The 23,711-nt window shown below is 44.7% G+C and overlaps 1 protein-coding gene across 15 annotated transcripts in view; it reads right to left on the minus strand.

The window, feature by feature from the left end:
* mrtfba (myocardin related transcription factor Ba) overlaps positions 1–23,711 on the minus strand; it is a 297,785-nt gene that overhangs the window by 27,322 nt on the left and 246,752 nt on the right. For 14 of the 15 annotated variants that reach the window (XM_078240868.1, XM_078240871.1, XM_078240869.1 and 11 more), the window contains 3 exons: positions 14,943–15,127; positions 4,582–4,713; positions 827–1,092 (listed from right to left, as the gene is read on the minus strand). In XM_078240868.1, the coding sequence (XP_078096994.1) occupies positions 827–1,092; positions 4,582–4,713; positions 14,943–15,127 (583 nt within the window). The remainder of the gene's footprint in view (positions 1–826; positions 1,093–4,581; positions 4,714–14,942; positions 15,128–23,711) is intronic. The other variant, XM_078240872.1, reaches the window with a different exon arrangement.

Here is a 23,711-nt window from a genome sequence, read left to right on the forward strand (position 1 = left end):
TAGGGTGCATTGGTCATGCTAAATTCTCCCTCAGTGTAACCCGAACAGGTGCCGGAGTGTGGCGACTAGGGGATTTTCACAGTAACTTCATTGCAGTGTTAATGTAAGCCTACTTGTGACACTATTAAATGAACTTTAAATACGTGGGATTATGGGGGTGGGGCAAGCCTGGGTAAGACACTCTTCGGAGATTCGATGCAGACTCGATGGGCTGAATGGCCTCGTTCTACACACTGGGGATTCTATGATTCCTGTTGCAGGAGTTCACACGTGGAAAATGAGCGAGAACTGGGGCTGAGGTCTGGCTGTTACACCTTTCACAATTGCAGCTCTCTAAACTTACGTATATATAAAAAGAAGTCACTCGGGCAATGTAGCGGAGAATCTGTTGCAGTCTGTGCAACTGTAATCTAACAACTGTCTGTCCAGTCAATATAACTACAGCCCAGTAAAATTCAGCACTGCCATTCGACAAAAGGTGAAAATGGAAAAAAGAACTTTGGGCCGCCAGGTATCAAAGGGCTTGTCAGACCTACACATCTTCTCGGGAGCCGAGGGCAGTCATGCGCTAAAGTATATTACAACAATGTTCAGCGGCAATGAAAAAAAAGAAACATGAAATTGCTTTCTTCTGGAAACAAAATGTGATTTCTGCAGATTCAACTTCAGGATGCAAAGCAGGGTTCTTGTTTATCTTGGCTCAATGGGAGCAAAAACATTGGGAGCCAAATATAAACTCCAAAGTGAACAGGAAAAACATGCAGGGGTTGGATGCTGCAGGAACAAGGCAAGGCCAAAACTGTACAGAGATTTGAAAGGGAATCACCTGGATGGTGCTACGTACTTTGGTGGTGCAGGGAGAATGGCCGGATAGTTGTAGTGTTGCTGCTGTTGACTCAGAATCTGCAGCTGCAGGAAAAGCTGCTGTTGCTGCAGGAGGCGGGAATAGTTTGTGTCCATGGGAAGTTCGATTTTCTCATGCTTCTTGTCTGGCGGAACGTACTGGTGGTACTTCAGCTGCTTGACTCTGGGTTTCAGATCCTTGTTTTTCTTGCTCCGATTCTTATCATTTGCACTTTTGGGTTGGCTTTGCTGGTGTGAAAGTGATGTAAAGGTTTCAATTCCAAATTAGTGCGTAACATTCACAAACAAATCTTGATCTTAACTCTCATATATACTCATCACAATAACGGCTCCCCAGAATCGCAGAATTGTTACAGAGCAGGACACGGCGCAGAACTCTGCACATTCCTCCTTTTCAGATAACAGTCTAATTCCTGTTTGAATGCCTCGATTGAACCTGGCTACACCACACACTCAGGCAGTGCATTCTAGACCTTAAGAACACAAGAAATGGGAGCAGGAGTAGGCTATTCAGCCCTTTGAGCTCACTCCACCATACTTCCAACACCGTTCTCCTGCACTATCCCCGTATCCCTGGGATGTTTTTAATGTGTAGAAATCTATATTGATCGGTCTTGAACACACTCAATCACTGAGACTCCACAGCCCTCCGAGGCAGAGAATTCCACCATCCTTTGAGTGAGAAAATTCCTCCTCACAAAGTCCTAAATGAACTGCCCCTTATTCTGAGGCTGTGCCCCCGGTTCTAGATTCAGCAGTCGGGGGAAACATCCTTCCTGCATCCACCCTGTCGAGCCCTGTAAGAATTTTGTATGTTTGAATGAGATCCCATCTCATTCTTCTAAACTCCAGAGATTAAAGGCCCAGTCTATTTAATCTCTCCCCAGAGGACAATCCCTCCGTCCCAGGAATTAATTTATGAACCTTCGCTGCATTCCATCTGTGGGAAGTACATCTTTCCTTAGGTAAGGCAACTCAAATTCTCTTGTAATAAAGGCCAACAATGCCATTTGCTTCCTTAACGCTTGCTGTGTCTGCACGTTAGCTTTCAGTGACTCATCAACAAGGACGTTCGGGTCCCTTTGAAGTTCAGCACTTCCCAACCTCTCGCTGTTTAAGAGATTCTGTGCATTTTTGTTCCTCCCACCAAAGAGGATAACCTCACATTTCTCTACATTGTGTTACATTGTCAGAGTTTTGCCTACTCACTCATCCTCTCCAAATCCCTTGAAGCCTCTTTACATCCTCCTCACAACTCTCATTTTCACCTAGTTTTGGATCATTTGCAAACTTGGAAGTATTACATTTAATCCCCACATACAAATGACTGATATAGTTTGTGAAATAGCTGGGGCTGAAGCACCAATCCTTATGGTCCTCCACCCAGTCACAGCCTGCCAACCTGAAAATGATCTATTTATTCTTACTCTCTGTTTTCTGTTTGTTACCCAGTTCTCAATCCATGCCAGTATATTAGCCCCAGTCCCATGTCCGCCAATTTTGTTTACTAACCTCGTGCTGGGCCTTGTCAGAAGCTTTCTGAAAATCTAAATACATCACATCTACTGGCTCTCCCTGATCTATGTAAATAGTTATGCATTGTTAGCCTGTTTAACTTGTGTGTTATACAATGGTCTGTACATAACTTCCTATTGTGCACACTGTTACATCTTATGCCACTGGAAGTTCCAACTAAACGGGTAGGATGCAGACTAAATGATCACGTGATAACAGGGCTACATAAGAGATGGTGTGTCAGGAGCACATAAGCCCAGGCAGAGTGGAAGTATGAAGTAGCTGTTAAGCTACTTATAACCCTTTGCTACAAGTCCTTCTTGTCTGTGATTCAGGAACCCAACACATTTACAGGACTGTTACTATCTTTTTCATGAAAATTATCAATAACAGAAATTTCACTCCCGTTGTGTGACAGTAGGAACGCCATTCATTAAAAATGCTGGCCTCAAAGAACAGTACAGCACAGGAATAGGTCCTTCGGCCCACCAAGTCTGTGCTGACACAGATGTCTCTCTCATCTAATATTTTCTTGCCTCTAGGTGGTCCATATCCCTCTATTCCCTGCCTATTCATGTACCTAACACCTCTTGAACGTTGCTATAGAATCTGCTTCCACCACCTCCTCCGGCAGCGCGTTCCAGGCATTCACCACCCTCTGTGTGAAAAACTTGCCACTTACACCACTTTTAAACTTTTCCGCTCTCACTTTCAACCTTTTCAAGCTGAGCATTCATGTATAAGACACACACTCAAAAGTAGGATTCCTATGTTTAGAAAAATGCAATGTTTTTTTTAGCTCACCAATTATTATTTTAATTATATCTGAAAATGACCAAAGGTTGATATTTTGAGATATGTAGAGGCACTTCTGCTAGCTGTGAATATTTGGAAACACGTACCAGAACTGTACACAATTGAGCTGGAAGTGAAGCGTGTCATGCTTTTTCAAATCCTGTGTCCCTAGAATCACACTATAGAAATGAGATTGTTGGTTGTGCTGGTTTTCCCACCTATCGGTGTTTAAGGGTATGGTGTCATACCCATGTGGTGGCCATTACAGATACATGGTTGAGGGAGGGGCAGGATTGTCGGCTCAACATTCCGGGATATAGAAGCTTTAGGAGAGACAGGGGAGGGGGTAAAAGAGGAGGAGGCATTGCATTATTAGTTCAGGAGTCTATTACAGCAGTAAGGAGAGATGGTATCTTGGAGGGGGCATCAAATGAAGCCTTGTGGGTAGAGCTTAGGAATAAAAAAGGGGAGGCCACATTGTTAGGTGTTTATTACAGACCCCAAGATAGTCAGTGGGAAATTGAGGAACAAATTTTGATGGGTGGCACGGTGGCTAGTACTGCTGCCGCACAGCTCCAGGGATTTGGATTCAATTCCGGCCTTCGGTGGCTGTCAGTGTGGAGTTTGCACATTCTCCCCGTGTCTGCGTGGGTTTCCTCCGGGAGCTCTGGTTTCCTCCCACAGTCTGAAGGTGTGCAGCTTAAGTGGATTGGCCATGCTAAATTGCCCCTTAGTGTCTCAAAATGGGGGATTAGCTATGGTAAATGCATGGGGTTACAGGGATAGGGCCAGGGAGAGGGCCTGGGTAAGATACTCTGTCAGTGAGTCATTGGAAACGTGATGGGCCGAATGGCCTCTTCTGCACTGTAAGGCCTGTATGATGCTTCTATGAATCTTCAAAGTGCAGCAGATTCCTAACATGTCAGTCCTCCAACTCGAGAGAGACTGCTTCCAAGAAATGGTACTATATCTATTATTCTGTGTGTCAGCCTAACTGCAGCTGGCACTTATAAACCGCTTTTGTTACACTATCTACTGTACCATTGCTTCCTTTTCTTGTGGTCGAAATAATTCACTGGACAGAAAGGGGGAAAAAAACGCAACTCCAGAGCATTAAGTGCAAGTGTCACACTCCCTCCAGCAACTTGCATTCACATAGCATCTTTATTGCAGTAAATCACCTTAAAGTGCATCACAGGGATGAGCCATGAAAGGAGATGATGTACAGATGATGCCTGAGGCAAGTGGGAGGTCTGTAATCTCTGCATAGCAGAGCAAGCAATCAGCATACCTTAAAACTCCAAACGCAAATGAAGCAGGTATTGGTTAGTAGAGAAAATACACAAATGACGCAGGTACTATTTAATAGAGAAAATACAAGCATTCGCGTCTTCCAAAGGAACTTACTTTAATTAGGGTTGGACCAGGTTTCACTGAGGCAGTTGTACTTGTAGACAGTGTGCCGCTTACTGAACGTATACCTTGCTGATCAGGTAAAGGGGCAGGTTTCAGGAAGTTAGGCATTGGCTGTGGGTGATACTAGAACAAAAGGGAAGACCAGAAGTCAAATTCAGCAATTTGTGAGAGAAAGAAGGAAATTTGCATGAACCAGGATCAACTGTGAGCCAATTAAAAATTACTCCGGGTAGTATTAAAGAAACGGCAAGTTAGAGTAATCTTTCATTTTAACTGCCATGGTTTAAAAGTCATTTTGGAAAAGGAGCCTTCTTTTAAATGATAGTAAAATAAAATCACCCTCAATATACATAGATTCAGCAGCTTGTCCGATGGAAATTCTTAAGTACGAAGATTTGCATCTTTAAAATGCATTTTCTGTGATTTGACACCAGTACAAAGCTCCACATAGAATCCCTACAGTGCAGAAGGCGGCCATTCGGCCCATCGCGTCTGCACCAACCACAATCCCACCCAGGCCCTATCCTCATAACCCCATGCATTTATCCTAGCTAGACCCCCTGACACTAAGGGGCAATTTAGCATGGCCAATCCACCTAACCCGCACATCTTTGGACTGTGGGAGGAAACCGGAGCACCAGGAGGAAACCCACGCAGACATGGGGAGAATGTGCAAACTCCACACAGACAGTGACCCAAGCCGGGAATCGAAGCCGGGACCCTGGTGCTCAGAGGCAGCAGTTCTAACCACTGTGCCGCCCACATCATCCCTTGTTTTCTCATTCTTCTGTTGTTCAAAATGAACATTTTTTTTTACACTCTGTCCCATCGTCCAAGGACTTGCATTTCAAAAGAGATCGATGAGACACAATTTTGAGCTTTGATTAAAACTTTCGGACAGTACATTTCAAAATAATTCTAATTTCTACAGCCTTTAGATCTGTAGAACATAGATCTACAGATAGCCTTTTTGTCAAATTAACTTTTCATCCGAATGAAAGTGTTCTAAAAACAAAACAAGTGTACTACATTACATTTTGTTTTCAATTAAAAACAATTCTAAATATTCCTCCGTAAGATCCCAGGATCAGTGTCCTCCCAGACTGAAGGCCAACTTGTAAAACGTTTGGTTTCGGGAGACAACAGGAATGGGATTTTCCAGCCGCGCTCGCCCCAAAACTGGAAAACCCTGCCCGAGGTCAACAGACCGTTGCATGGTTCGCTCCCCACGATTCCAGTGGCGGGCGGGATGGGAAAAGTCCCCCTCCCCAGGTAACAATCCTTTCCATCTTAAGTTTGTAAATTTAATCAATCAATTAAATCCAATCCAGTCCAGCAAGTTAGTCAGTATTCCTGAACCAAGTCATGGAACCCTCAGAATCAATGAGCAACTAATCTAACAGCACCCAACTCCCTCATTTATAACAAGCCACGAGGTGATGTTTTGGAAGCCTCCTCCCTCTCCCAGTGTGTCCTGGCCTCTCCGGGCTACACACTGACGGGAAACGAACAGTCAGACAAGCAGCTTGGCCAGTGGCTGCTCCGAGTGAATCATCAGGAGCTGCATGAGAGTTATCCCAGGAAATTCCAGCGTCCTACTCCCCTTTGCCGGGATTATCCAAGATCAGGAACACTGGATTAAACGCGCATCCCACCAAGTTGTGACACAGCATGCTGGTATTCCTGAGTACTTACAATTACTGCCCATCATGGAACCTGCAATTTAATTTACGCCCGGTCACAGGTTATACTTCCCCATGGTGTTTAATGACACCAGGAACATGTTTTCCACCCTTGTTAACATGTAATTGTGCAGATCTATGCGATTTATCAAGACGCTTTTAAACCTCAGGTGGAACTTTATATTTTGGCATTGGGGGTATATTAGCCCTCCAGCTGAGTGTCTATTACTTTGGAAGTAGCAGATTTACTGTTGAGGGAATAAAACCAGCTCATATAAAAAGGACAAAAAGTGCAGATCTCCGGTGCTGCAGCTGCCAATTGCACCTACTATTTCTTAAACAAAAAGACTTAAAATCATTATGGAATCAGATGCCTGCACTACCGTAGATCTGGCAACTGGAAAGACTGAACTAATACAAAACAGATGATAGGACATCAGGCAAAAAAACCACTTCTGAGACTTGAAGCACTCCTTTAATCATAGCTACAATTCAGAAACCTACGGTTTTACATTACTGGTCACTAAATTTCTGAACAGTTCTTAATTACATGCAGATTGCAATGTGTTTTTTATTTCCCAGCAGATCTGGCAATTCTCCATCGTTCAAAGCAGAAGCTCAGTAGAAACGCAGTTTTCAATGATCGTTACATCTTATTGTATTAATCAGGCAATTTTAAACAAAACGCATTCTACGATGGAAAACTTTTCATAAGTTGCAAAACATGTTAACAATTCTGCACTGTGTTAATAAATGCTGATGCTCAGAGTTTGTCTCGTCCACAATATAGGGCCGATTTCAGTGCACTGGAAGGAGAACCAGATTAAGAATTTTCGGCCCCATGCATACCACAAAGTCAGGAGTCCCTCTGCACTTTTGTACAATCACCCCCAATCCATTAAAGCGCGAACATGTAATAAAACACATCAAGTAGAGGAGCCATAGGATGCCCAGACACTGCATTAATTATCAAGTAAACCATATCACAATAAAGCAAAGTGATCCAGCAGCTGGATGCAGCTAGTCTACATTACGGTTTCCTTTATTGGGGGCACTATGTTTGACAGGGGTCTCTGGGTAGAGGTCATGCTGCTCATTACTCAGCCCCTGGCTGGAAATAACAAGTGGACGAACACAAGCATACGGGCACACTTGCTCAAAAATTGGAATGAAGTGAAAGCAAGATTCACATTTCTTCTTTGTAATCCTGCTGAAAGAGCGGTGGCCTGGATAGGGCGTGAGCTTCAGAAGCCCAAGGAAAACACTGGTCTTGCACTAGAAATGAAAGCTATGGGAGACTTCTATGCCTTCTTTCTTTCTGAGCCTTTGTGGACAATGACTTGGATTTTATCAATAACCACCCCATGTAGACTTCAACTTTTTGCACACTGTTTTCAATATAAAAGGTACCGAAAATGCCTTGCTGAATATGTGTAATTGAGTTTTTAAACAGCGTACTTGGTGATAATTCCTCATGAACAACCTCTTTGACCCTGAATGACCTCTCTGACCCTGAGCGACCTCTCTGACCCTGAGCGACCTCTCTGACCCTGAGCGACCTCTCTGACCCTGAGCGACCTCTCTGACCCTGAGCGACCTCTCTGACCCTGAGCGACCTCTCTGACCCTGAGCGACCTCTCTGACCCTGAGCGACCTCTCTGACCCTGAGCGACCTCTCTGACCCTGAGCGACCTCTCTGACCCTGAGCGACCTCTCTGACCCTGAGCGACCTCTCTGACCCTGAGCGACCTCTCTGACCCTGAGCGACCTCTCTGACCCTGAGCGACCTCTCTGACCCTGAGCGACCTCTCTGACCCTGAGCGACCTCTCTGACCCTGAGCGACCTCTCTGACCCTGAGCGACCTCTCTGACCCTGAGCGACCTCTCTGACCCTGAGCGACCTCTCTGACCCTCAGCGACCTCTCTGACCCTCAGCGACCTCTCTGACCCTCAGCGACCTCTCTGACCCTCAGCAACCTCTCTGACCCTCAGCAACCTCTCTGACCCTCAGCAACCTCTCTGACCCTCAGCAACCTCTCTGACCCTCAGCAACCTCTCTGACCCTCAGCAACCTCTCTGACCCTCAGCAACCTCTCTGACCCTCAGCAACCTCTCTGACCCTCAGCAACCTCTCTGACCCTCAGCAACCTCTCTGACCCTCAGCAACCTCTCTGACCCTCAGCAACCTCTCTGACCCTCAGCAACCTCTCTGACCCTCAACAACCTCTCTGACCCTCAACAACCTCTCTGACCCTGAAAGTTTAATTTTAGCAGTCTGGAGCATTATCGTCTTCTTTCCAAAATTTGAGATTTACAAATTAATGAAAATTACTGTGTTCATTATATTTGAGCTTTTACATTAATATTATGTGCATGTCCCAATCTTTATTTCAATCTCTGTAAAATGATTAAAAAGACAAAGGTGCTCAGTGCTTTTTACTTCCCAATTTGCTGACTGTGTGAATTCTCAATCTGATTGGTTGCTCAGGCTGCCTGATGACTTCATTTTCCAGGATGCCAGATGTCATAGAATCCTAGAATCCCTGCAGTGCAGAAGGAGGCCATTTGGCCCATCGAGTCTGTGCCAACAACAATCCCGCCCAGGCCCTATCCCTACAACCCCACATATTTACTCTGCTAATTCTCCGGACACCAAGAGGCAATTTAGCATGGCCAATCCATCTAACCTATACATCTTTGGAGTGTGGGAGGAAACCGGAGCACCCGGAGGAAACCCACGCAGACACGGGGAGAACGTGCAAACTCCACACAGACAATTCCACCCAAGGCCGGAATTGAACCCGGGTCCCTGGTGCTGTGAGGCAGCAGTGCTAACCACTGCGCCACCGTGCCGCCAATCTCATTCAGCTGGCATCATTTTGAAAGTGATGCCATCAGAGGAGAAATAAATGATACAGAGCTCACCAGACCTTTAAAGAAAGCTTTCGTTCAGGTGAGTGGTGAGCAAAGTTCCTTCACTGCTGACTGCAAAATCCAGGCCAATGCTGGCAATCACTTGGAAGCAAAAAGAATAGTTACACAAAACGCTCGTCTATTATATAGATTTCATACCGTTGAGAGTGGGCATATCCATGTGAACGAATACAATCTGACTGCTATTCGTGATGGTCATTATAAGGATTTGTTAGGGCCCCTCACCAGAATCCTGAGGTACATTATGAATGATGTGGAGATGCCGGCGTTGGACTGGGGTAAGCACAGTAAGAAGTCTCACAACACCAGGTTGAAGTCCAAAGTCCATTGGACTCTAACCTGGTGTTGTGAGACTTCTTACTGTACATTATGAAGCCAGACTAGACCCCAACTATTTTTCTATTTTGGCATAAATGTGAGGAAAGGATCCTTCCACTCCAAAGATGTGCCGTTAGGTGGATTGGCCTTGCTAAGTTGCCCCTTAGTGTCCCAAATTCTTTTAGATCGGGGGCAATGGGGATTGGGCGGGCGACGGTTCGATGCTGAGTCAGTGTAGACTTTATGGGCTGAGTGGCCTCTTTCTGCACTGAAGGGATTCCATGAATGATTCCACTGACAAATTAGGAATCTTTTATAGTAAAACAAACTATATTTAATAACACATGAAATTTAAATATAGAATCATAGAATCCTACAGTGCAGAAGGAGGCCATTTGGCCCATTGAGTCTGCACCGGCCACAATCCCACCCAGACCCTATCCCATAACCCCATGCATTTACCCTAGCTAGTCCCCCTGACACTAAGGGGCAATTTAGCACGGCCAATCCACCTAACCCGCACATCTTTGGACTGTGGGAGGAAACTGGAGCACCCGGAGGAAACCCACGCAGACACGGGGAGAATGTGCAAACTCCACACAGACAGTGACCCAAGTCAGGAATCGGACCCGAGTCCCTGGTGCTGCGAGGTAGCAGTGCTAACCACTGTGCCATTAAATATAACACGCTATATTTAAATGTAACTATTTATATATTTATAATATAAATATGAAGCAGCTTAACCATTAATAGTTGAACATTTAAAATTGAAAGAAAGCAATTTATCACTGTTTCAGTTCCAAATAAACAACATTCCTCTTAGAGACTTAAATGCTACTTTAAATACAGTTAGCAACCATAAGTATACTTGCTATAAATTGTGTGAACAATCTTGAAACCTTCAGAGAGAAAATGAGTTCGAGCAGCTTGCAGACCTCTTTTTAAAAAAATTGATTCATGGGACATGTGCATCGTTGCCGGGCAGCATTTATTGCCCATCCCTAGTTGCCCTTGAAGGGCAGTTGAGAGTCAACCACATTGCAGTGGCTCTGGCGTCACATGTAGGCCAGACTAGTAAGGATGGCAGATTTCCTTTCCTAAAGGGCATTAGTGAACCAGAAGGGTTTTTCCGACAATCGACAATGGTTTCATAGTCATCATTAGATTCTTAATTCCAGATTTTTTTTATTGAATTCAAATCCCACCATCTGCCGTTGCTGGATTCGAACCTGGGTCCCCAAAGTGTTAGCTGAGTTTTTAGATTAATAATCCATCGATAATACCATGAGGCGATCACCACCTCCCCATTAGTCCATCCCCATCTCACCCTAGGCCACCACCTCCCATCTCCCTCTGTCTTCAGCAGACTCCCAGCTAGAACTGCAACTCAAACTACAAACGCTCTTTTCACTCTGCTACAGATCCAGTTTATCACATGACCCTGTCAATGCACTTTAATCAGAAATCCCAGGGGAACCTCTTGTGCAAACAAAAATCCATTAGCTCTATCCAAGTAACAAATCTCGACATAGCCAGCATTAAGAGGAAAAGCTTGGTATTGCCTGATGCAATTAAAGTTATGTGCACTTTATGAAAGGAAAAAGAAAGTGCATTTTTAAATGTACAGTAAATCCTGTTTAGATTGCAACTGTAGCAGCAATACTGAAGCTTGCCTGGCCAGTGTCGCAAGGGGTGGCCATTTTGTAAAAGTGGATAGCTGGAAAAGAAGTTTGTAAACCACTGCCTTAAGGCAGCAAGACAGTTGGATAAAGTGGTTAAGAAGGCGGATGGTATACTTGCCTTTATTAGCCAAGGAGTAAAGTTTAAAAGCAGAGAGGTTATGTTGGAACTATATAAAACATTGGTTAGGCCACAGCCAGAGTATTGTGTGCAGTTCTGGAATTCACATTATAGGAGGGGAGTGATAGGCTGGAAAGGACGCAGAGGAGATTTACCAAGATGTTGCCTGGGCTGGAGAGTTTTAGTTATGAAGAGAGATTGGATAGACTGGGGTTGTTTTCCTTGGAGCAGAGGAGACTGAGGAGGGACATGATTGAGATGTATAAAATTATGAGGGGCACAGATAGACAGGAAGAAACTTTTCCCCTTGTTGGAGGGATCAATGACCAGGGTCCAGAGATTTAAGGTCAGGGGCAGGAGATGTGGGTGGGAGTCTGGAACTCACTGACTTTAAGGGTGCTGGAAGCAGAGACCCTCATAATATTTAGGATTTAGATGTGCACTGGCAGTGCCAAGGCATACAAGGCTATGGACCAAGTGCTGGAAAATGGGATTGGGATAGTTGGGTGGTTTGTCTTTGACTGGCACAGACGCGATGGGCTGAAGGGCCTTTATCTGTGCTGTGAACCCCTCCGACTATCGGGATTGACTTCAATCACACCTCCCCCTCCACATTGCTGCTGATGAAAGTTTAGATCAGCGGGGGTTTCAGAACAGTTAGAAAGCGCTGACCAATTTTAATATAAAGATCAAATTTAGGGGATTAGAATAATTGATTAACAAGGTGCGCACGAGCAAGTAACCACAACTGTTTGAGCCCGAGATAAACAGAGCACTTCAGACATTATAACAGACATCTCGTAAATTGACATTAGTGTTTGTGAATAATGGTTATTGCTTTTTGGCTGAGGCAACCAACTGCCCTTTCTAAAGGCTCGATGTTTCAAGTGGTAAAGATTATATTTTAAAAATTTGTATGGTGGCAGCATTCCCAAGGTTCAGCACTTGCAGTTGACACACTGAATGTTATGTGGCAGAACATTACACGACAGGTCTCTTTAGGAATGGTTGAAATGGAACCATGCAGGGCGGCGAGCGGGTGGGGGAAAGCTGTTTAAAAGGATGCTGCAGAAAAAAAAAACTAAAACCACTTGAAAAAAAAATATTTGAACTGGTAAAAGAATGATTAGATTAATTTTAGGAATGTTCTGAAAGTTAATGATGGCCAGCTGCCTTAAAAAATGAGAATAATGTGAACTATATAAGAAAGGAAGCCATTAGCAGTTTAGGTTTGATGATGGGCAAACTGTTCTTAATCCTGCTGAGTACACAGGGAGTGAAGAAACTGAACATTGTGAAGTATTAATCATAGAAACATAGAAAAACTACAGCACAAACAGGCCCTTCGGCCCACAAGTTGTGCCGAACACATCCCTACCTTCTAGACCTACCTATAACCCTCCATCCTATTAAGTCCCATGTACTCATCCAGGAGTCTCTTAAAAGACCCTATTGAGTTTGCCTCCACCATCACTGACGGCAGCCGATTCCACTCGCCCATCACCCTCTGTGTGAAAAACTTTCCTCTAACATCTCCCCTGTACCTACACCTTAAACCTGTGTCCTCTCGTAGCAGCCATTTCCACCCTGGGAAAAAGCCTCTGAGAGTCCACCCGATCTATGCCTCTCAACATCTTATATACCTCCATTAGGTCTCCTCTCATCCTACGTCTCTCCAAGGAGAAAAGACCGAGCTCCCTCAGCCTATCCTCATAAGGCATGCCACTCAATCCAGGCAACACCCTTGTAAATCTCCTCTGCACCCTTTCAGTCTTTTCCACATCCTTCCTGTAATGAGGCGACCAGAACTGAGCACAGTACTCCAAGTGGGGTCTGACGAGGGTCTTAGGTCATATTGGTAATGGTGACACCCACCAACAAGCAGGTCTTGTGCAGCGAAGGTAATACATGCCAGGAAAGACAAAAACAGAACCTGCAATTGTATAGGGTGCTGGTGAGGCCACGCCTGGAGGACTGCGTGCAGTTTTGGTGTTTTTTTATCCGAGGAAGAATGTCTTTGCTATAGAGGGAGAGGGCACAACCTCAGGCTAAAGGGACGATCCTTTAGAACAGAGATAAGGAGGAATTTCTTCAGGCAGAGAGTGGTGAATCTGTGGAACTCTTTACCACAGAAGGCTGTGGAGGTCAGGTCATTGAGTGTCTTTAAGACAGAAATAGATAGGTTCTTGATCAATAAGGGGATCAGGGGTTATGGGGAAAAGGCAGGAGAACGGGGATGAGAAAAATATCAGCCATGATTGAATGGCGGAGCAGACTCGATGGGCCGAGCAGCCTAATTCTGCTCCTATGTCTTATGGTCTTATGGAGTACAGCGAAGGTTTATCAGGCTGATTCCTGGGATGACACGTCTGTCACATGAGGACAGACTAAGTTGGTTAGGATTATATTCATTGGAATTTAGAAGAGCGAGGGGGGATCTCATTGAATATTATAAAATTCTAATAGGATTAGACAGGGTAGATTCAGAAAGAATGTACCCGATGGTGGGGGAGTCCAGAACTAGGGGTCATAGTTTGAGGATAAGGGGTAAACCTTTTAGACTTGAGGTGAGGAGAAATTTCTTCACTCAGAGAGTGGTGAGGACAATAATTTCAGATCACTGATCTATTTTTTTCAGATAGCAGTTGTTAGCGATGCTTTTACCGTTCCCAGTTACACCTCGTCCTGACCAACCTGCTGTTTCTTCCTGTGTCTCGTTACCATCTCCTGGTGCCTTGTAGTAGCACCCCTTTTGGCATTTCATTTCTCAAGGCTCCCACCCTATCCCTTTCGTTCTTTCACTCCACCCCATTTTGTACTTGCTTAAAACCTATTACATCCCTAACTTTCTGCAGTCCTAACGAAATGCCATCGACCTGAAACACTAACTCGGTTTCCCCTCCCACAGACGCACTCTGACCTGCTGGGTAATTAACAGTATTTTCTGTTTTACGTCAGTACCCAGCATCTGCAGTAATTTGCGTTTTATTTTTGTGTCATTAAGACCAGACACAGAATTATCAGGACTTTCCTGCCTTCATAGAAACCCTACAGTGCGGAAGGAGGCCATTCGGCCCATCGAGTCTGCACCGACCACAATCCCACCCAGGCCCTATCCCCACATATTTACTTGCTAATCCCTCTAACCTACGCATCCCAGGACTCCAAGGGGCAATTTTTAACCGGGCCAATCAACCTAACCCGCACATCTTTGGACTGTGGGAGGAAACCGGAGCACCCGGAGGAAACCCACGCAGACACGAGGAGAATGTGCAAACTCCACACAGACAGTGACCCGAGCCGGGAATCGAACCCGGGACCCTGGAGCTGTGAAGCAGCAGTGCTAACCACTGTGCTACCGTGCCGCCCAGTCTTAGTAAATCTCAAAAACGTTACTTCTCTGTCACAGTCAAGACCCAGTTATCAGGTGCCTATTGGCAATGCAAGATCAGCTTCTGTGAAGAGAAAGGCACCTCTATTTAAACCACGGCTGTTTAAAAGTAAGATCTAAAACAAAGACGCCATTTTCCTACTGCGACTCTGTCACCTTTATGTTGCGACTGCTAACCTCTCTCCTCAATTCCCAATGAGGGGCTGGTTCAGTCTCACAACACTCACCTGAATAATGGTGTTGGGTACAGGGGACGATGAGGAGGATGACGACTCAGTCACTTTGGCTTCCCCTGGAGAAGGAGTTGAGCTTTGTGATTCTTGGCTCCCGGGCTGCTCTGGAGACAAGGCATCACTGCTGTCTTCGTCAAATGAGAACGTGTCTAAGGTTTTGGGGTAATGGACCTGGCCAACTACAAAAAGAAGTGCACGTCAGTACAATGTCTGTGCAACATGCTTCTTGCAATGAATCTGAGAAAGCAGGAAATGCTTGTCATTTTATTAGCTGCATAAACTTTTAAAGAAAAACATTCCAGTGCAGAAACACTAAGATCATTTTGTTTACCCACAACTATCTCAAAACTGTTTCAGAAATGATCAATTTTGCCCAACTTCTGTTATCTTGCTTTGCATCCGATTGCATCAGTGAAGCAAATATCTCTCCCCAGACCCCGTCCAACTGGCTAATAAATGATAAAATGCTGGAAAATCTCAGCAAGTCTGACAGCATCTGTGGAGAGAGAGAGTAGAGCCAACGTTTCGAGTCTGGATGGCCCTACGCCAGAGCACAGTGACTCTTACTGAATGCGTGCATGTGTAGATCTCCCGAGAGAAGAAGATCACACTTGGCTGTGCTGCTCTTCAATGGATGAACAGAATGACACTATTTACCATCTAGTTAAGCTACTACCTTATACTTGAAAATGGCCACCTGGATGAGATTGCCGAGGGATGCAGGAGTCATTGTCTTCAGAGTGGCGGGTGGGATATGGGACAATTGGGACAACAGCATCAGTCAACCTTGGTAATAACAAGAAATACTGAGCAGTCTATCTCAAGACTGAATGAACTTTAGAAAATTAAGACTTGGGATAAATCCAATAGGGAGGCAGTGGTGGAATGATAGAACATAGAACAGTACAGCACAGAACAGGCCCTTCGGCCCACGATGTTGTGCCGAGCTTTCTCTGAAACCAAGATCAAGCTATCCCACTCCCTATCATCCTGGTGTGCTCCATGTGCCTATCCAATAACCGCTTAAATGTTCCTAAAGTGTCTGACTCCACTATCACTGCAGGCAGTCCATTCCACACCCCAACCACTCTCTGCGTAAAGAACCTACCTCTGATATCCTTCCTATATCTCCCACCATGAACCCTATAGTTATGCCCCCTTGTAATAGCTCCATCCACCCGAGGAAATAGTCTTTGAACGTTCACTCTATCTATCCCCTTCATCATTTTATAAACCTCTATTAAGTCTCCCCTCAGCCTCCTCCGCTCCAGAGAGAACAGCCCCAGCTCCCTCAACCTTTCCTCATAAGACCTACCCTCCAAACCAGGCAGCATCCTGGTAAATCTCCTCTGCACTAAATCTCCTGATACTGTCACTGGACTAGTAATCCAGAGATTCGGGGACCCGTGTTCCAATCCCACCATGGCAGATGGTGAAATTTGAATCCAATAAATATCTGGAATGATGATCATGAAAACATTGTCGATTGTTGTAAAAGCCCATCTGTTTACAGACAGGAGGAAGGAAATCTGCCGTCCTTACCCAGTCTGGCTGATATGTGACATAGCAAAGTGGTTGGCTCTTAACTGCCCTCTGAAATGGCCGAACAAGCCACTCAGTCGAAGAACAATGAATGAATAAAAAAATACTACATATGCATCATTTTATTATTTATAGGGGCGGCATGGTGGCACAGTGGTTAGCACTGCTGCCTCACCGTGCCAGGGACCCAAGTTCGATTCCCGGCTTGGGTCACTGTCTGTGTGGAGTTTGCATGTTCTCCCCGTGTCTGCGTGGGTTTCCTCCGGGTGCTCCGGTTTCCTCTCTCAGTCTGAAAGACGTGCTGGTTAGGTGCATTGACCTGCAGTGTGGCGACTAGGGGAATTTCACAGTAACTTCATTGCAGTGTTAATGTAAGCCTTACTTGTGACTAATAAATAAACTTTTTTTTTGGTCAATTTAGGTTCATTTTGCTATAATTCTGTTAGAAAAGATTTGGGAAACCTTTGTATGATCTTTGGTATACAGGAGTTAATCTTGAACTGTTGATGCTTTAAGGGCCAGTTCTGAAAGTGCTATAATTTCATTGACCAGGTTTGGTTAGTGTACACAACATTCTTATATTAAAATCATAAGTGAATGCTACATATTTACTTATTCTAACCAGATTTTATCATTGCTATTTTACATTAAGTCAAGAATTGTGATATTTGAATCGGGTGTAAACACTCCAAATTCAACTGACATTATAACGACACACATTTATACAGTTAAGCAGTTTTGCCAGCCGTCATATAAAAATAGACTGAAGTAGCTGATTTTGATGAACAGTGAAGTTATATTAAATTCAAAAACAAGTCAATACATTGTACATGTGCAGCATGCATACATTTAGACAAAATTGGTTTCCTATTTTCAAGTGTTTTACTGTTTTTTTAAGAGGAGTGGGGGGGGGGGGTTGATATATTAATGTGGATAGAGAAAGAATTGATTCAAAGACAGGAAGCAGAGTAAGAATAAATGGGACATTTTCAAGTTGTCAGGCTTTGTTGAGTGGAGTGCCACAAGGATCAGAACTGGTGCCTCAGTTATTTACAATCTACATGAATGACTTTGATGAAGAGACAGAGCAATTCAATCCAAGTTTGCTGATGGTATATTGCTAGGTGGGAAGGTAAGCTGTCGGGAGGGCATGGAGAGGCTGCAAACAGATATAGTCAGATTATTCTGGGATTGTTCTTCCTGGAAAGACAGAGGCTGAGGGGCGATCTGATAGAAGTTTATAAAACTATGAGGGGTATGGATAGGGTGAACAGTTGGAAGCTTTTTCCCAGGGTGGAAATGACAATTACAGAGGAGCATAAGTTTAAGATAAGCGGTACAGAAGACAGGAGGGTGGCAGGCCTCACTCTGCACTGGGAGTGAAACTACAGTGAAGGGACACAAGAGGGAACAACGGGATCAAACAAGATGTTAGAGGCTGCCAGAGGCTTTCCTTGACCCTGGGAACTCTCAGTGACAGCAGTTTCCATGCGAGACTGCAGTTGTGGGCAAGCCAGTGCCTACCATTGGCCATAAGCTTCGTGTTAGCCAAATAAACATCAGATGTAATCTAAATGTAGAGCTGCTGAAACCTCCCACTATGCACTCGCTTCCTGTCAGCTGATAGTGCAGAGACCCCAGTGCCTTTGGGAAAAATTAAACTTTTGGGGAAAATTACTTTTAATGACCTCTTCAACTACCTTAATCAGCTTCCTGTTGTTCCATGAAGTCTGCTCTGGGAAAATCACCAGGAGGCAGAGGTCAGAGAGCTGACCAGCCACATTTATTTGTACAATATTACCAGCATCCCCCTCTGCCTGCTGACAGGCACTGGGAAAATTCTTTCCACTTTTTGAAACTCATTCTGGTCTCAATATCTAGGTCTCCAGGCAGGCAGGGAGCGGGTCCCCAAGTGTGTGTGTGTGGGGGTGTGGAGTTTGCACATTCTCCTCGTGTGTGTGTGGGTTTCCTCCGGGTGCTCCGGTTTCCTCCCACAGTCCAAAGATGTGCGGGTTAGGTGGATTGGCCATTTTAAATTGCCCCTTAGTGTCAGGGGGACTAGCTAGGGTAAATGCATGAGGTTATGGGGATAGGGCCTGGGTGGGATTGTGGTCGGTGCAGACTCGATGGGCCGAATGGCCTCCTTCTGCACTGTGGGGATTCTGTGGTTCTATGATTCTATTCTATGGATCAGTTAAAGTCAGGAATGGAGGTGGGTTGGGGTGGAGCTGGAGGCAGTTTTGGGTTGGGGCAAATTTTTCTGATTTCAATGATGCCCCCACCACCTCTCTTCCCCCCCCATCACCCAACCCAAACCTGCCCCTTTTTTGAGTCAAAATTCCCCCCAACATTTCAATGAAAATAACTTGAAATCTGAAGAGGTGTCAGCCACAAATGCCCTTAAATTGCCTTTCACCCGGCATCTCAGTGTAACTGACACTGCCAACTTTACCAATTCCATATGGGGCAGGACGTTAACAACATAGGACTGTGTCCCAGAAATCAACTGAGGGAGGTTAATTTTTCAGCATTATACGCTGTTCTGGGCGAGTGACAAATGACAAGAGGGAACAGCCCCTCTCTGCTTTTAGGTTATTTCTGGCTAGAAGTTTCACTTTATAATTAGTAACATGACTGTAGGAAAGTTTTTCCAGCAGCATGTCAGCTGGAGTTGTCTTTATTTAAATATATTGCAGCTGACCCACATTGATTGCTGTCATAAACCCTGTAAGCTCCACATTGAAAAACAACCCGTCCAATTCCACTGCACGGATGGTCAACAGTCCTGGTATCCTTCATAGATAATGGGTAAATGTAGCCAAATGCTATTTGAGGTCCAGTTCGGCACAGACAATCAGAATGGCCATGTTGATTCAATTCCTGCTAAATATATTACAACCTGCCATGTGCACCGGACAGACATGTTGCTTCCTTTACACGGTGCCAAGGATTTTAAGAATTACGCACACATGTCGATACCAGTACAGGAAGGAGATAGAGAATCTGGTGAACTGATGCGACGATAATCTCTCCCCCAATGTCAACAAAACGAAGGAGATAATCATCAACTTCAGGAAGTGTAGCTGAGGGCATGCCCCTGTCTACATCAATGGGGACTAAGTAAAAATGGTCGAGAGCATCACGTTTTTAGGTGTCCAGATCGCCAACAACTTGTCCTGGTCCCCCCATACCGACACTATAGTTAAGAAAGACCACCAACGCCTCTACTTTCTCATAAGGCTAAGGAGATTCAGCATGTCAGCTACAACTCTCACCAACTTTTACAGATGCACCATAGAGAATATTCTTTCTGGTTGTATCACAGCTTGGTATGGCTCCTGCTCTGTCCAAGACCACAAGAAACTACAAAGGGTCGTCAATGATGCCCAATCCATCACACAAACCAGCCTCCCATCCATTGACTCTGTCTACACTTCCCGCTGCCTCGGGAAAGCAGCCAGCATAATCAAGGACCCCACACGCACCAGACAATCTCTCTTCCACCTTCTTCCATTGGGGAAAGATACAAAAGTCTGAGGTCAGGTACCAACCGACTCAAGAACAGCTTCTTCCCTGCTGCCATCAGACTTTTGAATGGTCCTACCTTATATTAAGCTGATCTTTCTCTACACCCGTTATGACTGTAGCACTATATTCTGTACCCTCTCCTTTCCTTCTCCCGTGTACCCTATGAATGATATGTCTTATCTGTATAGTATTAAAGAAACAATACTTTTCACTGTATCCTAATACATGTGACAATAATAAATCAAATCAAACACTCCTTTCAGAGGTGCCCTTACCCAGACACCTCCACCCCCCCCCCCCCCCCCGCCAAATCCCTTGTGGAGTTGTCCTTCCCCGTTCACCCCACTCCCTTGCAGAGTTGCCTTTACTCAGATCTCCCCCACCTCGGTCTTGGCCTCCTGGTTCCCAGCCCCCCACACCGCCACCCCCACCTTTATTCATGTGTTCCAAACTCTCCCACCTCTTTCATAAGAACATAAGAACTAGGAGCAGGAGTAGGCCATCTGGCCCCTCTAGCCTGCTCCGCCATTCAATAAGATCATGGTTGATCTTTTCATGGACTCAGCTCCACTTACCCGCCCGCTCACCATAACCCTTAATTCCTTTACTGATCAAAAATCTGTCTATCTTTGCCTTAGAAGCTCCCTTTGAGGTAGCCTCAACTGCTTCACTGGGCAGGGAATTCCTGCGTACTACGTACCAACTGACTCAAAAACAAATTCTTCCCTACTGCCATCAGACCTCTGAATGGACCTACCTCATTTTAAGTTGATCTTTCTCTACACCTTAACTATGACTAATACTACATTCTCTCCTTTCCTTCTCTATGTACGGTATGTTTTGTATAGAGTGCAAGAAACAATATTTTCACTGTATACTAATACATTGAGGCATTGAGTCATAGAGGTTTACAGCATGGAAACAGGCCCTTCGGCCCAACTTGTCCATGCGCCCTTTTTTAAAAATCACTAAGCTAGTCCCAATTGCCCACGTTTGGCCCATATCCCTCTATACCCATCTTACCCATGTAACTGTCCAAATGCTTTTTAAAAGACAAAATTGTACCCGCCTCCACTACACATCTGGCAGCTTGTTCCAGACACTCTCCACCCTGTGTGTGAAAAAGTTGCCTCTCTGGACCCTTTTGTATCTCTCCCCTCTCACCTTAAACCTATGCCCTCTAGTTTTAGACTCCTCTACCTTTGGGAAAAGATATTGACTTTCTAGCTGATCTGTGCCCCTCATTATTTTATAGGCCTCTATATGACCACCCCTCAGCCTCCTACGCTCCAGAGAAAAAAGTCCGAATCTATCCAGCCTCTCCTTATAACTCAAACCATCAAGTCCTGGCAACATCTTAGTAAATCTTTCCTGCAGTCTTTGTAGTTTAGTAATATATTTTCTATAATACACGTGACAATAATAAATCAAATCAAATATGCCTAATACTTATCAAGGTTCCAACAAGTTATAATGACATTGATCACTTGTTGATTATGTTTCAGAGCTGTTCATCACCGATGGTGGTGGCATAGTGGTATTGCCACTGGACTAGCAATCCAGAGGCCTAGGGTAATTCGCTGAATATTCCGGGTTCGAATCCCACCATGGCAGATGGTGAAATTATAAAAGAAAAGAAAATTGTAATTAAAAGTCTCAATTTGATTTGATTTATTATTGACCATGAAACCATTATCAATTGTTGGAAAAACCCATCTGGTTCACTAATGTCCTTTAGCGAGTGGTTGACTCTCAAATACTCTCTGAAATGGAGGGTAATTAGGAATGGGTAATAAATGTTGGCCCAGCCAGCGACACTTACATCCCGTGAAAAGAATTTAAAAAAAACATTCCATTATAAGTGCAATCTTTAGCTCAGTCTAACTGCCAAAGTTACAGCCCAAATCCTTTTCTTGTAAAATGTAGATGAGCAAACTGCATTTCTTTTTGGCAAAGGGGTGTTATCTTCCATTGAACATGCACACCATTTACCCAGACCTTTTTTCCTTTCCAGTGTGGAAGCAACCCGTAAATGAACAGGAGGTTCACGGGTTTGATTGCTGTGTGCGCGGTGCTGCCTGATCTCAGTTGGTGCAGCAGCGAATCCTATAATTAACCTCAGCAGCATGGCTGATGAAATAAAAACTGAATGATTGTCCTGGTCTTGATTACAGTGCTATGATTTCGCCTGAAAAATATTTGTATGCACGAGTGTCTAATGAGGACAGGGTGGAGCTCAGCTTTACAGCTCTCTCAGATCCACGAGATAGATGCTATTTATCAGAGGCAGAATGCATCTGTATCTATCCATTGAAGCAAACCAGCCTATGGACTGGTTTTCAGGAAAAAAGGATTTAAAAAATACATTCAGAAACAGCGTTAAGTATTTCAACTGCAAGATATTTAAGGTAAATGGTAATTCCTTTACTGCTATTTAATCTCACCTCATAGTTACATTTGACATCAGGAATATGGGTTTTTAAACCTATAACCTTCCCCACCAATCATTCAGAGCCATAGAATCGCTACAGTGCAGAAGGAAGCCATTTGGCCCATCAAGTCTACAACAACTCTTCCGAAAGAGCATCTTACCCAGGTCACCCTCCGCCCTATCTGAAGAACCCCACACAGTTAACACGGCTAATCCCCCTAACCTACATATCTTTGGACACTAAAGTGCAATTTAGTATGGCCAATCCACAACTTTGGACTGTGGGAGGAATCCGGAGTACCTGGAGGAAACCTACCGGAAAGAACATCCCAAGGCTGAAGCCAAACCCAGATCCCTGGCGCTGTGAGACAGCAGTGCTAACCATTGTGCCACTGTGTTGCCCTAGAGACCAGTGTCACAGAATTCATAGAATCATAGAATCCCTACAATGCAGAAGGAGGCCATTCGGCCCATCGAGTCTGCACCGACCACAATCCCACCCAGCCCCTATCCCCCGTACCTCCACATATTTACCCTGCTTGTCCCCCGACACTAAGGGGCAATTTAGCATGGCCAATCCACCTAACCCCCACAACTTTGGACTGTGGGAGGAAACTGGAGCACCCGGAGGAAACCCACACGGACACGGGGAGAACATGCAAACTCCACTCAGACAGTGACCCAAGCTGGGAATTGAACCAGGTCCCTGGAGCAGTGAGGCAGCAGTGCTAACCACTGTGCCACCGTGCCACTTGGAATTCCTTTATTAATGCAAGGTTCACTGATGTTGCTCTGGTGGACACAGGGTACAAGTACATGCAATGGCACTCTCCTTGCTATTGACACAAACCAGTCCTACTAATAGATAATCACTCCTTTATACACCCCCCCCCCCCCCCCATTGGCTCCCACCAATTCATGGCTTCACATATATTATTGAGGAACGTGAAAATCAAACAAAAAAGGGGATAAGGGAGAGGAGTACTAATTAATAAAAATACATTTACTACACAGGTACTTTTACTAAATAACACAGACTTAGCTACATGATTTGAAAACATCAGGAAAATCCGATAAATTGGAATGTTTTCTACTGGTTGCATTGATTTAAAAACTATTGGAAAATGGAAGGTGCCTAAAGGAAAGGCCAGTTTGGTTGTGTAATGGAACTAGTGCTTTTAATACACTGGTGAACCTAGCAACACTGCAAACAGATGTTTACCTAAGGCAAGCTGGTAACAATGGGGAATAGAACACAGGTT

The sequence above is a fragment of the Mustelus asterias genome, chromosome 23 (assembly GCF_964213995.1).
Source record: "Mustelus asterias chromosome 23, sMusAst1.hap1.1, whole genome shotgun sequence".
Classification (NCBI taxonomy): Eukaryota; Metazoa; Chordata; class Chondrichthyes; order Carcharhiniformes; family Triakidae; genus Mustelus; species Mustelus asterias.